The sequence below is a fragment of the Argentina anserina genome, chromosome 6 (assembly GCF_933775445.1).
Source record: "Argentina anserina chromosome 6, drPotAnse1.1, whole genome shotgun sequence".
NCBI classification, from domain to species: domain Eukaryota; kingdom Viridiplantae; phylum Streptophyta; class Magnoliopsida; order Rosales; family Rosaceae; genus Argentina; species Argentina anserina.
This window is the reverse complement of record NC_065877.1, coordinates 37,115,134-37,129,727: the sequence shown is the minus strand read 5'-3', so window position 1 is coordinate 37,129,727 and position 14,594 is coordinate 37,115,134. Positions and strand designations below refer to the sequence as shown.

Genomic DNA, 14,594 nt, shown 5'->3' with positions numbered 1-14,594 from the left:
TAGTCATAGTAGACATTTTGGACCAATAGCATTTCAGTCTGTTTATTCTGTTACGTCGAAATTCAGAATTTCTGAAAAAATTGCGTAAAATTAATCGCCAATAAAAGTTAAGAGTATGGTCTGGAAAAATAATATGGTTCAAGTACACATATGAGGCTTTGTCAGTTTTTTTAAAGAAGAAAATAAAAGACGAACAACACGAAATACGATCACCGGGAAAAGACTTGTCCAACTTGCAACAGGAATTCGATGACCAACGTGTATATATACAATTTTGAGGTCTGTTGATCCCTTCACATTTCATTTTAGGGATTTGGGTCAAGAGACACACAATGGTACCTTTTTCTTTTTCTTTTTTCTTATGAGAAGTACAACTGTACAATACACAATTACATGTACACATAAATTTTATACGTACTCTTTGTAATCTCTTATTTTCTGGAGACACTCAATTAACTATGAGAATGAGATGGCATTAAGTACAGTAATTGGGTTGTAGATCTACTTTATATGAATTAAGAATGCACCTGGGTGATTTAGATGGATATACTTTACTAAGACAATGCACGTAATCGGGATGTCATACTCTGCAAACCAGGCAATGAGCAGGCTGTGTTGTATCCATGCTTGGTAACATGCATGATTAATCTGGGGTGCTGCAACTTGTTGATAATTATATTTCTCTTAAAATAAGGGGAATCCGGCATTTGATTTATTGGTAACGTACGCGTTAACCCAACTGTACCTAAATCCCATGGGAAGATCGATGTATGTGGGAGATCTATCATGTGATGCGTGGGGTTTATAATTGATTCAATTTGATCGATCATTGAATGGAGAAGAGAATAATTAGTAGGTATAAGGACTCCTTAATCACCGGTAATTAGTACAATGAATGATGGATCGATCCTTTAATTAACCTGAAGTGTGAAATCGGAACGCGGAGATCAGCTGCTAGCTAGAGGGTTTAAGATCGATTACGAGTGTGTTTGTAAAAACTAAAGGGAAGATGGCTGGTATGTCGGCCCAGATCAGAAGAGAGAGCGATCGATGGAGCCAGTTGTAAATTCATTAAATCATCAAGATGAAGATGAAGATGAAGACGAAGACGAAGACGAATCGAAGAAGAAGGTGCATATATATGGACCCCACAATCTCTTCTTCCTTGGTTGGGAAGCCACATGCTCGCTCACGTTCTTCTTCTTCCTCCATCTGCGGAGGGTTTATGTATTTCAACGCCTCCTTTATCAAATTAAGGCGCAGAAATGAGATTTCTACGTCTACGCCATGTGAGACGTGTCTTGATCACTGAGCTTCCATACCTAACTCTCATCTATATTTTATTCCACCATGCCTGCTGGTTTTTTCAATCTGCCTCACTGGTTACTCATTCACGCCTCCGCTATAATTGAGTGCTTTTCACCTTCACTAATACACACCACTGGGACTGAGGCCTCTATTCCTTAATCTCCTCGCTAGCTAGCTCCTACACCTATCTCATCGTGCATGTTTAGTTGGCAAATCATAAAGCTGCATGCATTTGCCATTGTATATATGACTCTGGTTTATATTCTGTAGGATGTTGTTATTCTTAGCTTGAAACCACTATCATTGATAGACACCAACTTATAAACCGAAATGGGGTGTGCTACTTCTGTATATGCTGCTGTTGGAACTAAGAAGAAGTTGACTGTTCCTGAAGTTGTCGTCTTTGTCCCGTCCACTCGCATTCCGGCACAATCTGATCTTCAAAAGCGGCTCAGAGGCCTAGTTCCAAAAGATGTTGTAGACAGATTGTCTTCACTTCGGAATCAGATTGTCTTTGTGGCAGAGGACACCGGTTAGTTTTGCATCATAACTACTTACCTGTTAATTATTTTCTCTTCTTTTTGTTTGGATCTTGAATTTGATCATTTACTGGAGTTGTTGTTTGAATTTCAGATGGATCTGCTATACCTGAACTTTACCGAGGGCTGGAGGAATACTTATCTCTTTTAATTGGCCTCACGAAGAAAGGTCCTTGCTTTCAATTTGAAATGGTGTTTCTCGTTTTATTTCCCTCTCACATTGACATACTACTAAAATGCTGAGTGCTTTTCTGATGCATTAGAATATGGTCTTGAGGGATTGGTTGAATTCAAGTGGAGAAGTTTAGAGGACGGGAAACAAGTATGAATGACTACTTATACATAACAAAAGAACTTACTTTTTAAAGTTAATTTCATTAGAAGATTCAACTTAACTGTAGTGTAACATACTATGATAAAGCAGCAGGAAGCCTCCTCATGCGTAGCAAACTCTTGGTTTGAGGTACTCTGTGTTGTTCATATGATGGCTATGCTTGCGTTGTCGGAGGCCGACACATTGATGATTCCAAAGGACCATTCTGGCTCTAGTATAAGGACTGTATCTTCAGGTCAATACTCAGATTGTAACTTTGTATGAACTTTTTCCTTACAAATGATATTTAGAATAGGCTTTGTGTATAGGCAGTATTACCAGTATAGCTCAATTGCTCAATGCCTTTGAGAATACTAATTAACGATTATCTCTATAATCTCTTTGTCCAGATTGCAAGAGAGAAGCTGTGGACTTATTGCTCAAGGCAACAGGGTATTTGGAATTCTGTGTCCGGGATGTACTGGTTCACATACCACCTGATATCAAGTGAGTTAGTTCACATAGACGCATACATAGCAGAAATTTGGGAGTGATATATAGATTGGACTATAAGTCTATAACATTATATCTGTTGTGAACCCAGGAAAAGTTTTCCGAAAGACTTGCAGGATGGTGTGTTGGAGGCCATTTCGTTTCAGACTCTTGGCCAGGTATGACATATTTCATATTTACTTCTCATTTAACTTCATTTTACTCAGTTTGCTGCTGTTAATGATTTCAGTGTACAAACATCCCTATAGTAAAAAAAAAAAAAAGGCCAAATAACTTGCAGTCTTGCAATACTTCTGAAAGGAAAGATAGGAATCTGGAGTTCTGGACTGCATTTCTTTGTTACAGAATATATCGATCATACTTAAGTGAGTTGGAGAATGGTGATACTTGTATTCATTCTTAAAGATACTGATACTGATGAATTTATCTCAGGGAACTGAAATTCAGCTTGGTTTAGCTGTCGACTGCCAGAAGGCCACATTATCAGTTAAAAGGAGACTAGCCTGTGAACAACTTAGCTATTTTAGCCAGGTGTGTGGTTATTATATATTAAGAACAAGCAGTTATATGAGTCTAGCTCGCCATTTTACAGCTAATCTTAATTAGAACCGTGTAGAATTTGTTTCAAGGTATATGACTATATGTCCTGCAGGATGCCATATTTATAAGCTGAGTGTTTCTTCATTGCTTTGCAATCAGGCTTATCACTGCTTGTCAGGATGCGATCACATCAATGGCGGGTATGGAAAGAAGCATATGTGGTTCATCAAGTGGAAATTTCTTGAATCCAAGGTCTGAATGCAACCTATCACGTATTCAAACTCAACTCTATAAATTATTTGGCAAACCAGCAAAACTTTCTGTTGGATCTCCTTAGTTCCGGTTTGTACGATTCTAATTAACTATTACCTATCATATAATTTACCAGGCTGCAGCTTACTACTTTCATGGTCTGATGGTTGACAAGGGTACTGAGCCATCATGCCATGTCAGCGCTGTATGTTGTTTTCTTGCCGCAGAAGAAATTTTATCAGAGAGTAAGAAAGCTTGCTTTACCTTTTGCCTTGCAGCTCCAGTTACCAGGTATACATGTGTATATATGCATAAATAGCTAGAGCATGAAACTCTTCTATATACACTTGTCTTGATGTCAACTTTCTATTCTTCTTAATCAATTTAAAGGGCTGCACCACTGTGGGGAGCTATGAAGCATTTGCATCAGAAAATCCCTGAAGTTGCAGCAAGGAAATCCCAGATGTATGGCTACCTCTTAGAACAAGAGAAGTAAGGAACAAAGTTCATATGATAAATCCATGTCATCACCTGAAAAGTACATAACAGATGTATACAAGCGCGATAAGCTAAACTAATATGTCACTACACACTACTAATTAATGATGCAGGGTTCTTCAAGCCTTGCCTGACCTACCAGAATTTCAACTGTCATTAAGGCCTGATGACTATCAACTACCTGACATCGACTCAGCTTGGGAGTCAGAAAAATGGGAAACTCATAGCCAGAGCTTGAAAGAGCACCTAAATGATAGCAGCAACGATGACGATGAGACTGAAAGTGAGTTGTGATGCATATACATATAGATAATTTTGGTGAACAAGACTTGTTTGTTGTATTTTTCCCCCTTACACATGAGCTGATGTATGAATCACTACTACAGCTAGCTGAACCATATCCGCGTCTGTATATGTATATCTTTAACAACTTGTATTGTCTTGTCTGGTTTTAAATGATTCATCGATCACTTTTATATAAGACGATATAGCTATATAGTAGCACTGGTGTATATATCCATACAATTAGAAGCTGACTTGTTCAAACAGCTCGAAGTCAAGCTGCTTGAGATTTGAATGCTGACCTGCAACAAGAGTCAGAATGTGCTCCAAGTTTTTGGTTGTGTAATTAAAAGACATCCTGTATATTGTGTTTCATTTGGGTCTTGGATGCTGATGGCTATGAATGGTCTTAGTTATAATCCAATAAATAAACGATGCAGGGTTAGATATGCTCATTTATATCGTTTCAGCTACGCAACTGCATTTTGCAGTGATACAATAGATGATCTATGATGGTACACCCGAACAGTGCAGTCGTTAAGATAAGCAATTCATGATATAATTCGTGCGTTGAATTTAATCAAACACGCATTGCATCAGCCTCTTCCTCTTCCCTGATCCGGCTGCATAAGTAATTCATGACTTGCAACTGTTGGCTATATACAAATGTACGTATATGACATTACGTACCATAACTAACCAGGCTAGCAAGGCCACATTGTTCTCCTCTTAGTTGCGTGCGTGTTAGGAAAACCTAGCTACATGTCCTGGCATGGATTAAATATCTGCAAGGGTCTCACTATAGGCCTAGAGCTAGAAAGCCCCCAATTAAGACAATAGTTAAGAACTAATGCAACAAACATTTCCTCCAAAGAAGCCAATTTCAGCAGCATATACATATACAAGCCTAAGTCGAATTGATGGATATTACACACAAATGATGACACAATAAATTATATAATCATAAGCAAAATACAACTGATTATAGCAACAATATAATATGTTTCTTAATTTCTACATAAGAATTGAGATAGATGAAAATATCTAGCTAGAATCTAAATGATGATCGAGCTAGTACAAAGTATAGAGTTGACGAAGATGATGATTATATTAGGTGTTGAAAATAGGGCGATAGATGAGAGCATGAGCAGACATGAAATTGAGAAGCAAGAAAGCGGTGAAGGCCAAGTATGAAAATGCAAGAGAAATGGACATTCTGTTGCAGAACTTAGACACATAACCACAAGTCGCTTGCCAGGTCATGTGTTCTTCCCCATACTTCCCCACGTACCCTATTGCAGTCGCCGCTGCACATCCAGCTATTATCAACACCATCATCACCTGCACCCATTATTCAGGCCGGGAGTACGTCTCTTAATCATATATTAAAAGAACCATAACCTTTATCTTAAATTTCTTACGAATGAGTATGCAGATCGATCTAATTGAAGTAATTAATTAAGGTGATTAATTGATTACCATATCAAGCATGAAGAGGAAGAAGTACTTCTTGAGAGGTGGAGTTGTCCCAGAACGGCATAAAGAGTAGAGAAAGACCAACGACAGAGCTGAGAAGGAACACAACACGGCATTCGCAGCAACCAAGAACCTGTAACAAAAAGTAATCAACCAAAAAATATTCACTTAGCAGATAGATAAATATACACAATATGAATGTGAATTTGATGGTGTGTGATCGAGGAGTGGAACTTACTTGAAGGCAGACGAGTAGGTGTAGTGAGCTTGGAACGTAAATCCAAAGACCTTGACGGACTGGCGATTGGTGACCATTACAGAGATTGCGACCAATGTGAAGGCAATAACTGAGATTCTGATGCCAACTTGGGCCATCAGGAAACTCGTTTTCCGCCGTTGACTAGCCGAAGCAAGAGAAGAGGAAAAGTTCATGTCGCCTTTAGCCACCGTCGTCGATGACTCTGAAGCCATTTCTTCTTCTTCTTCTTGTTCTAGCTGTTTTCGAATGGGGAAAGTAAAGTTAAGCTGGAGGGGATCCTAAATAGTAAATATACAGAGAGAAGCTAGCAAAGACCGAGGAGAAGAAGTAAATGAAAATCTGAGAAAGCAAAGTGAAATGGGCACTTGTCGAGAAAAGAAGGATTGGAGAACAAAATCCAGACTAGATAGGATGGCCTGGAATTTTAAGGGAGGGAGGGTTTCGGTGTTAATGTTGATGATGGGGTAATAAGTAAGCGAAACCTAACTTGAGGACGTGAAAGGAAATGCGTTCATAATTGAAAGGGTTACCCAACTCGATCAGATTCCAATCCTCACTAATGAATATTGGACACTGTACGTACGTTCCAACCAGCCCAACAAATCACAAAGGCTTGTCTTCAACCTTTTTTTTTTTTTGGTGAGGCTTGTCTTCAACTAAGTTCAAGGGGTTCGGGACCTGACCCGATGAACTAATTGGATTCTGGTTACTATTGTAACCTCTTAGGTTGGTACTTGCTAGCTCGGCTGGTTTACAATGAATAATTACTGTTAAACAATGACAAATGTGTTTCGTGGCTCGCGATTTTTTTTTTTACTTTCAATAATGTCTCAACAATTACAAGTATAAGGTTACCATGGATAAACTGCATTGCTTGTTCAATTCGTATGGCATCTCCATCGTTGTAGTGTCAGGATGGTAAGAATAGCATGATTACATAAAGCCTCCATAAATATCCAAGCAGCTGATTAGCCCCCTAATTAATCCTTATTTAGTATTACTATTTCATGGTGTCCTTTGCTTTGGGGTGAAGCAGACAAGCAGTATTCCTTGACTACTGGCACAGCCGCACAGATGATGAACGAGTGAGATGGACCCAAACAATCACTCTCTTCAATAGGCCATATTACTATCTTCAATGACCCGCTAAGAACGCAAGCTGCCCAGATATATATATATATATAGCTTAGAACCAATGAACCATGCTTAAGAAAGTTATAATATACCGTATTAATATCTTATAATTGAGGCATTGCGACAAGATGCATTATGTATTTATTGTATATATGTATGATTTTTAAAGTCATTCTTATGAACAATGATGTGTGCGTCTGATCTAGTCAACCCAATGGTGGAAGACTCCAACCTCTATTTCTAAAACAATGACTAGCTAGTCTCTACAAAATGTAGTGTGTATGCTCTGTTGTTATAAGTGAAAATGAATATAATCATATTATTCATATACATATATATACTGTAAACAGAAAATTGTCATAAAGAATTGCTGATAGAAACAATAGAAGGAGACAGAGATACAGTGATTCCAAACTCAAAAAATACAAGGACGAATGTGTCATCGAGATGGATTTTATATGAACGTGAAACACAAACGTGTTTAAACTCCAATGAATGCTAATTAAATAATTAAGCTAGGATTGTTTACTAAGCAGGCATCATAAAAAAATATGTGTGGGATTACTATATAATCAGCCCAAAAGTGCGAGCTCATCATAGCTTGTATGTATTGGAGTGGAGAACATACATTCCTTACTTGCTAACTTGACACCCGGCGTTGATCAATTCATAATTCAATCATGTTTTGCACACACACATAATTCACTTGTATGATTTCCAAGTCTTACAGCATCATTTGCCGCCCTAAGCTCTACTTTGCATATAAAACTTGGGGAAGACTCTCTAAGTTCTTGTGTTTTGTTTCTAGCTTCCGCAAGTCCCCCTCCCATAACAATAACCGTTACTTCGATCCCAGCCACTGAAAACAAATAAGAATGATCTCAAGACATTCAAATAATAGAGGTATCTAACAATGTAGAAATCTTCTGCATCTAAAAGCAGCCTGTAGAGTCGAGTAGTCCACGTCCAATTACCCCACCCCCATGACTTGTTCTCTGGCTTTGCATTTCTAAAACCAAACGAGGCCAAACCTCCTTTCTCACTTTCTTCTTTCGTTGATCATTTGGGGCAAGCATTCAACCAACAAACCAACCCGACATCACTCTCCTCCATGATTTCATCATCATCATCAGTTCATCACCCATCTTCTACATATCCCTTCTCTTTTTCACTCGGCTGCCTAATTATTGTACAAAATGATTTAGAAAGATTAATCTTTTACGTCTTAAAGTTATTTCAACTTAAAAATTGTTCATATTAATGTAAAACACAGAGGAAATCGCGGGGATGAAATTTAACCAGAAGAAAACATGCAGTGATCCTTGATAATGTAATTTATTTCGCTTTGGATCGGAGGAATATGTGTTGAATCTTCTACTAAATGAATCTGTGAGCTAGCAACATATGAATTGAAACGAGAGGAATCACCGTCTAGAGTGGTCAAGTGTCGTTGTCGAAGTCGTCTAATAGATTTTCCCGACTTGGGAGTTGAAATCATTTAGCCTTGTCTAGTTTACTCCCATAACCAAAAACAGCCAAAACAGCCGAACACAAATGATGAACACTCCTCTTTTTTAAACACCCCTCTCCCTCTATTTATTTCATTTCCAATCCCATCCTCTTTCCATATCAGATTCTGGCCGGCCATGGCCTCCAACGCCCTGTCTCTCTTTTCCTCCGGCTGTGGCTGGCTGTGGCATGAACCCACGTCTCCACCACCATCATTATTCACAAGCTCCAAGCTACCTTCTTTGGCCACCACCAGGAGATTAGCTCCAGTCTTCACCACGTCCACGGCGACTAGTGTTCTCTCAGACAACGCCTACACCAAAGCCAAGAAGGAAGAAGTGGAAGCAAAGGAGCAACCGATTAACGGGGCTTTGGAGGACGGTGATGATCAAGTGAGCTTCAACCAGTTCTTCCAGCAATCCAAGGATCTTCTCAGATCGGACGACCAGTTTAGTTCCGGAACTGCAAGTGGACCACCTCGGTGGTTCTCCCCTGTAGACTGCGGGGCCCCCACCACCAGCCATGATTCCCCTCTCCTTTTCTTTCTGCCTGGTCAGTCAATCACTCTACCTGCTTGCTTTCATCACCAGAATCACTCTATAACTAAAAGCAACGCCTTTATCGATCGATTTGGATTCCATTCAACTCTGGTTTGTGCAGGAATTGACGGCACCGGACTTGGGCTTGTACGACATCACCAGAAACTTGCAAAGTACGTTTACACTCGACCCTGCCTTCACTGCTTCCAAACTCCTATATTTACTTCTCTCACCTACATATTTGGAGTCAAGTTTACTTCTTCGTTCTAGTACGAGTACTAGGTGCTGATCCATATTTTACTTCCTTTTTAATTTTTCTTTTCTTTTCTTTTTAACTTATTCTGTATAAAGGCATTTCCAAGTCTCGTGCTTGCATATCCCTCCTAAGGATCGAACACCCTTTACAGGTTCTTCCTACTTGGCCTTTTTTATATGTAAAATTTTGCACATTGGTGCTGTATTTCTCTGTCAAAGATTGCCTCAAGGGTGAAACAGATGAATTCTTATGTCATTTGTTTGTGTGTGTCAGACTTGGTGAAGCTGGTTGAGAGAACAATTCGATCAGAGCATCATGCCTCACCGGGTCGTCCCATATATCTTGTTGGAGAGTCTCTTGGAGCATGCCTCGCACTATCTGTGGCCGCCCTTAACCCGGATATCGACCTTGTTCTTATACTGGCAAATCCAGGTAGCATTTTCCTTCATCGTAGGCCCTTTTAATGTAAGAACTAAGATATTCAGATGTTTCGTTGTTCTGGTGATTGCTTTACAGTTCCTAAGAACCAAGAATTTATTTTCAACCACTTAATGTGGAAGTGATTAGGCTTTTTTGTTATCATTTGGTTGTGTACTAAAATAAATGAGAATGAAAACTAAACTTCTGAAGGACTGAGCATGCTTATTATTGCCTTAGAACCCAAATTTGCTTTATTACAGAAAATGAGGCAATTTCTTTCTCTATTTAACACCTGCCTGATGTTTATTTGCAGCAACGTCCTTCAGCAGGTCACCACTTCAAGCTGTATTACCTCTGCTGCGGTTCCTGCCAGACACTCCCATTCTTAGCCTTCCTCATATTCTAAGTGCAGTTACAGGTATGCTTTTGTGTTGCATTTACTAGTAGCTTGATCTACCTATTTGTTTCCAGATAGATTATGATAAACATTTCAGCATAACCACTCAAGCTCATGTTACCGTGAGACTCGGAGCAAGCTGGTATTGCTTTGTGATTATCATTTTGGGTTGAGAACCCTTTAAGGTGACGACTGACGAGCAGCTTTACATTATCTTTTATTCTATAAGTATAAATTCTTTCTTTTCTGTTTGGAGACTATTATCTCCTGATTTGAGTCAGCTTTAGAAATGTCCTCTGCAATGATTCGAAGTTTAATTATTGGATTTTCTATGTGATATGAGTAATACAATCAAGTGAATTATTGGATCGAAGTTCCTATGCATATAACAAAAGTATGTTATTCGATGATCTGCAACTCTTTCCATCCGTTCAGGTGCAATGGTGGCTGGTCTGGAGAAGGGAGTTGGAGCACTTCAACTGCCACAGACAGTTGAAAAGCTATCAAGGGAAACTGTTGCACAATCAATATCTAACCTCTCTGTAAGACACAACTTTGAAATATTACTTTCATCGATCAAGAAGACGTTTAATATCTGCATCAAACTGTACATTTTTTTTTCATCAACTGGACTTTTTCCTTCTCAAATGATTCTTTTATGATGTATTTTTACTTTGAGAGGTAAGTTTGAATCTTGGGATTGATAGCTTAAGTTCCAGGTTCTTGCTGATATCTTACCCAGAGAAACACTTCTCTGGAAGCTACAAATGATTAGTTCAGCTTCTTCATATGTCAATTCACGTCTCCATGCTGTAAAAGCTCAAACCGTGATACTTGCCAGGTATTCTTCAAAATTCCAGAGCCAATTCTAGAATTATTTTCATGTAAAGACTTGTGCAGTCATGCAGCATTTCACAATTATTATGTTGGCAAGACCACTTTGCTGCATTACTCCCCTATCATATTTAGAACGATGGTGCTAATTTCACTATCATCTGTCTATTAGTGGAAGAGATCCATTGCTACCTAGTCGAGAAGAAGGTCACAGACTCTGTGGCCTGCTTGCGACTTGTCAAATCCGTACTTTTGATGACTGCGGCCATTTCCTCTTCTTGGTAGGATTATGCTAGTAGAATTACTTTTTACATATATGAATTTTCTGAAATATACATTAGGTACTCCTCTATAATGGTTAAAGTGTCAATATTAAGCTTTGAAATTTACAACGAGATGTATATAATCTGTAAAATACAAGTGTTAACTTAAATAGTTTGTTATTCACTTTGATACATTAATTTGTTCATCAAAATTTTGGCAGGAAGATGCTTTTGATTTGTTAACTGCCATCAAGAATGTTGGTTTCTATCGGCGTTCGAAAGAACGTGATTTTGTTTCAGATTACATACCACCATCCCCTTCCGAAGTTAAAGGCATAATGGATAAAAACAGGTGGCTGATACTTTCATAGTAGTAATATTTGCAATTTTTGTTTATGCTATCAGTGGCCTAAGCTTGTCAGTTGATAGTCTGAGTGTTGATTATTAAATATTAATGTGCAGATGGGTTAACCTGGTCATGAACCCAGTGATGCTCTCAACTTTAGCAGATGGGAAGATAGTGAGGGGCTTTGCTGGGATCCCTAAAGAGGGTCCTGTATTGTATGTTGGTTATCACATGTTACTGGGATTTGAAATAGTTCCCTTGGTAACCCAATTGTTGGAACAAAATAACATTCATTTGCGAGGGATAGCGCATCCAATGATGTTTCTCAAATGGAAAGATGAGAGTTTACCTGACTCATTCTACGATGATTTCAGACTTATGGGAGCTGTTCCCGTATCAGGAAAAAACTTTTTCAAACTTCTCTCTACAAAGTCTCATGTCCTCCTCTATCCAGGTGGAGTGCGTGAGGCTCTTCACCGCAAGGTACTAATTCATTTCATGTTTAGTCTGATTTTCACTTCTGAATATGTAATTTAATTAGATGTCAATGCACTAGAAAATTTAAGTCATTATGCAAAACTGAACTTGCACTTTCCAGGGGGAAGCATATAAGTTGTTCTGGCCTGAACGGTCAGAATTTGTGAGAATGGCAGCTAGATTTGGAGCCAAAATTGTACCTTTTGGTGCTGTTGGAGAAGATGATATTGGTGACGTAAGGCTACAAACCTCATTTTATCTTTTGTATCATCTTAGTAATATGCATTCCCATTAAATGTTTGATAAATCTTGAAGTAGGTGTTACTGTACTAAATTACTCGTGTACCAGATTGGGGTTGTTTAAGTAGTATGACCTGCTTCCAAAAGGTGCATGGCTTGTAAATTCAGATCCATTATATATGTATGCACACAATTAGGTGAATCATGCATGTGCACACTTGCACAGCTACACAGTATGTTGGTTCATGTGTGAAGAGAACCATTAGAAAAATTGGATTCTATTGATATGGATTTATTTCCACTCAATTTTTTAAAAAAAAAAAAGCATTAGAAAAGGCGTTCTTTCTAGGGTTTTTTAAGCAAAATTCATTGATATTCACTTTGGTAAGAATAGCTAATTTCAGTATTTTCTTCAGCTATTTCTTGATTATGAAGACCAGATGAAAATTCCTTTCCTCAAAAAATTCATTGAGGACCTGACAGCTGAAACTGCAAAAGTGAGGTATGAGATCTGTGAAGACATTGCCTTATCGGTGAATTACGCAGACCTCCAATTTTGGTTTGCCTATCCTCTATATTAATGTTTAAACTTGAATGTTGATGTTGTCTTGTGAACATAGGTCCACTGTTGATGGGGAGACTGGGAACCAAGCTGTGCACTTGCCAGGAATTGTACCGAAATTTCCTGGCCGGTTTTATTATAAATTTGGGAAACCAATTGAAACAGCAGGTCCGTGTTTCGACTGTAATTAAACAGCTAATTTGAGTGAAAGAAATTGTTTGACACGAATGAATTGTATTCATGAAGTTGGTTTGTTATTTATGCTGTAATGTGAATGTTTACAACGCAGGGAGGAAGCAGGCATTACGAGACAGAGAGAAAGCTCATGACCTGTATCTAGAAGTTCAATCAGAGGTTGAGAAGTGCCTTGCTTATTTGCTGAAGAAAAGAGAGAGTGATCCTTACAGAAACCTGGCGGCTCGGTTACAATACCAGGCCATACACGGGTTTACATCTGAAGTTCCCTCATTTGACCTGGATTAATGAAGCGAAAGCAGGCAATGGTTCTTCTGTTGGATCATACAGCTGTGAATCAGTTACTTAGTAATACAAATTAAATCACAGAACAGGCCTAGCTAGTCCTAGTCTTAGTCACAGAAGAAAAGAAAAAGAAAAAAGCAGAAAACTAGAGGGCCTGAATTTGAAGTCATTTCAAAGTTGGAATATCACATGTAGTTACTGCCTTCAATATAGAACTGGCTCCTGTGAGTTTGATGAAAGTTCCTCCTGAGAGTAGGAAACAAGTTACGAAGTAGAAGCCTCCTGATGGGAACGAGAAACTCCTACATATCTGAAAGGTTAGGTTAGAGGCACTCATCTATGACTAAAACACATTCTCTCTAGCTCTATTTTGTGTACGATTTCTCTACGACATTGGGAAACAAGTCACGAAGTAGAGTTGTATCGAAAAACAAGTTACGAAGTAGAGACCTCCTAGCACTCACTCTATACAACATTACATTGATACTGGAATAATTACCGTGCCAACGGATGGATTGCGTTAGGCCACAAAGCTACCGACCAATTTATTGCCACAGACGGTGGGGGAATGACAATTGTAATCGAAGGATGAGACAATCTGAATCTACCACTTCATAATGAATTGCCACTATAAGAGCACGCGCCTTCCGGCAGGGATCCATATCATTATCCCACTTTTCCGGTGATAACCTGTTCCCACACAAAATAAAGCCAACCTTTTGATCTCCAAGATCAACAAAGGTGTATGACTGTTCACCAAAGTAACCCATTAAGTCCTGTAACATGAACCAACCATCCAGACAATTGTCCTCAGAGATGCATATATTACCTTCATCAAGTGAATGTAGCAGAGACACATATATCTCACACTCACGAAAGGAAAACATGACGTGTATTATCATTCACGTCGAATACTAAAGCCCTCCCATCAAAGGGAAAACCCTTGCCACCAAACAAGGAAGTCATCTCTCTCCATTTCTTTTCCTTGTCATTCACGTCAAGGCACATAATGGGACTGTTAGATGATCCTAACCTGCTCGAGATCAAGATTTTGGTACCAACAATAGTGTAAGACAACTTTGGACGAGGCCCATGGAACAAAGAGTATTCCCGCTCCAGTTCGTAAAATGGAGGATCTGGCAGAGCCTCACATTCAC

General features: G+C 38.8%; 3 protein-coding genes across 4 annotated transcripts; 2 read left to right on the top strand and 1 right to left on the bottom strand.

Moving 5' to 3' along the window:
* Positions 1-1,256: 1,256 nt before the first annotated feature.
* Positions 1,257-4,404, top strand: LOC126799715 (uncharacterized). 2 transcript variants are annotated; one of them, XM_050526966.1, is made up of 11 exons: positions 1,257-1,840; positions 1,942-2,016; positions 2,111-2,169; positions 2,272-2,416; positions 2,571-2,667; positions 2,765-2,831; positions 3,106-3,204; positions 3,373-3,465; positions 3,602-3,756; positions 3,856-3,957; positions 4,077-4,404. In XM_050526966.1, exons 1-11 carry the CDS (start codon positions 1,639-1,641, stop codon positions 4,255-4,257), a joined length of 1,275 nt encoding a protein of 424 aa, XP_050382923.1. In that variant the 5' UTR covers positions 1,257-1,638; the 3' UTR covers positions 4,258-4,404. The 2 variants fall into 2 exon arrangements, with proteins under 2 accessions (XP_050382923.1, XP_050382922.1); XM_050526965.1 differs by having other exon boundaries at positions 2,269-2,416.
* Positions 4,405-5,186: 782 nt separating this feature from the next.
* Positions 5,187-6,496, bottom strand: LOC126799846 (CASP-like protein 1F2). Its single transcript, XM_050527108.1, has 3 exons — positions 5,960-6,496; positions 5,725-5,854; positions 5,187-5,586 (listed from the first exon to the last, which is right to left on the bottom strand). The coding sequence occupies exons 1-3, from the start codon at positions 6,190-6,192 to the stop codon at positions 5,356-5,358; spliced, it is 594 nt and encodes a 197-aa protein (XP_050383065.1). The 5' UTR covers positions 6,193-6,496; the 3' UTR covers positions 5,187-5,355.
* A 2,118-nt stretch (positions 6,497-8,614) lies between these two features.
* Positions 8,615-13,805, top strand: LOC126801082 (phytyl ester synthase 1, chloroplastic-like). The gene is made up of 14 exons (XM_050528534.1): positions 8,615-9,175; positions 9,284-9,335; positions 9,514-9,569; positions 9,692-9,850; positions 10,152-10,256; positions 10,671-10,777; positions 10,955-11,076; positions 11,242-11,350; positions 11,554-11,684; positions 11,795-12,161; positions 12,277-12,390; positions 12,812-12,897; positions 13,016-13,125; positions 13,247-13,805. The coding sequence occupies exons 1-14, from the start codon at positions 8,761-8,763 to the stop codon at positions 13,438-13,440; spliced, it is 2,127 nt and encodes a 708-aa protein (XP_050384491.1). The 5' UTR covers positions 8,615-8,760; the 3' UTR covers positions 13,441-13,805.
* The last annotated feature ends 789 nt before the right edge of the window (positions 13,806-14,594 follow it).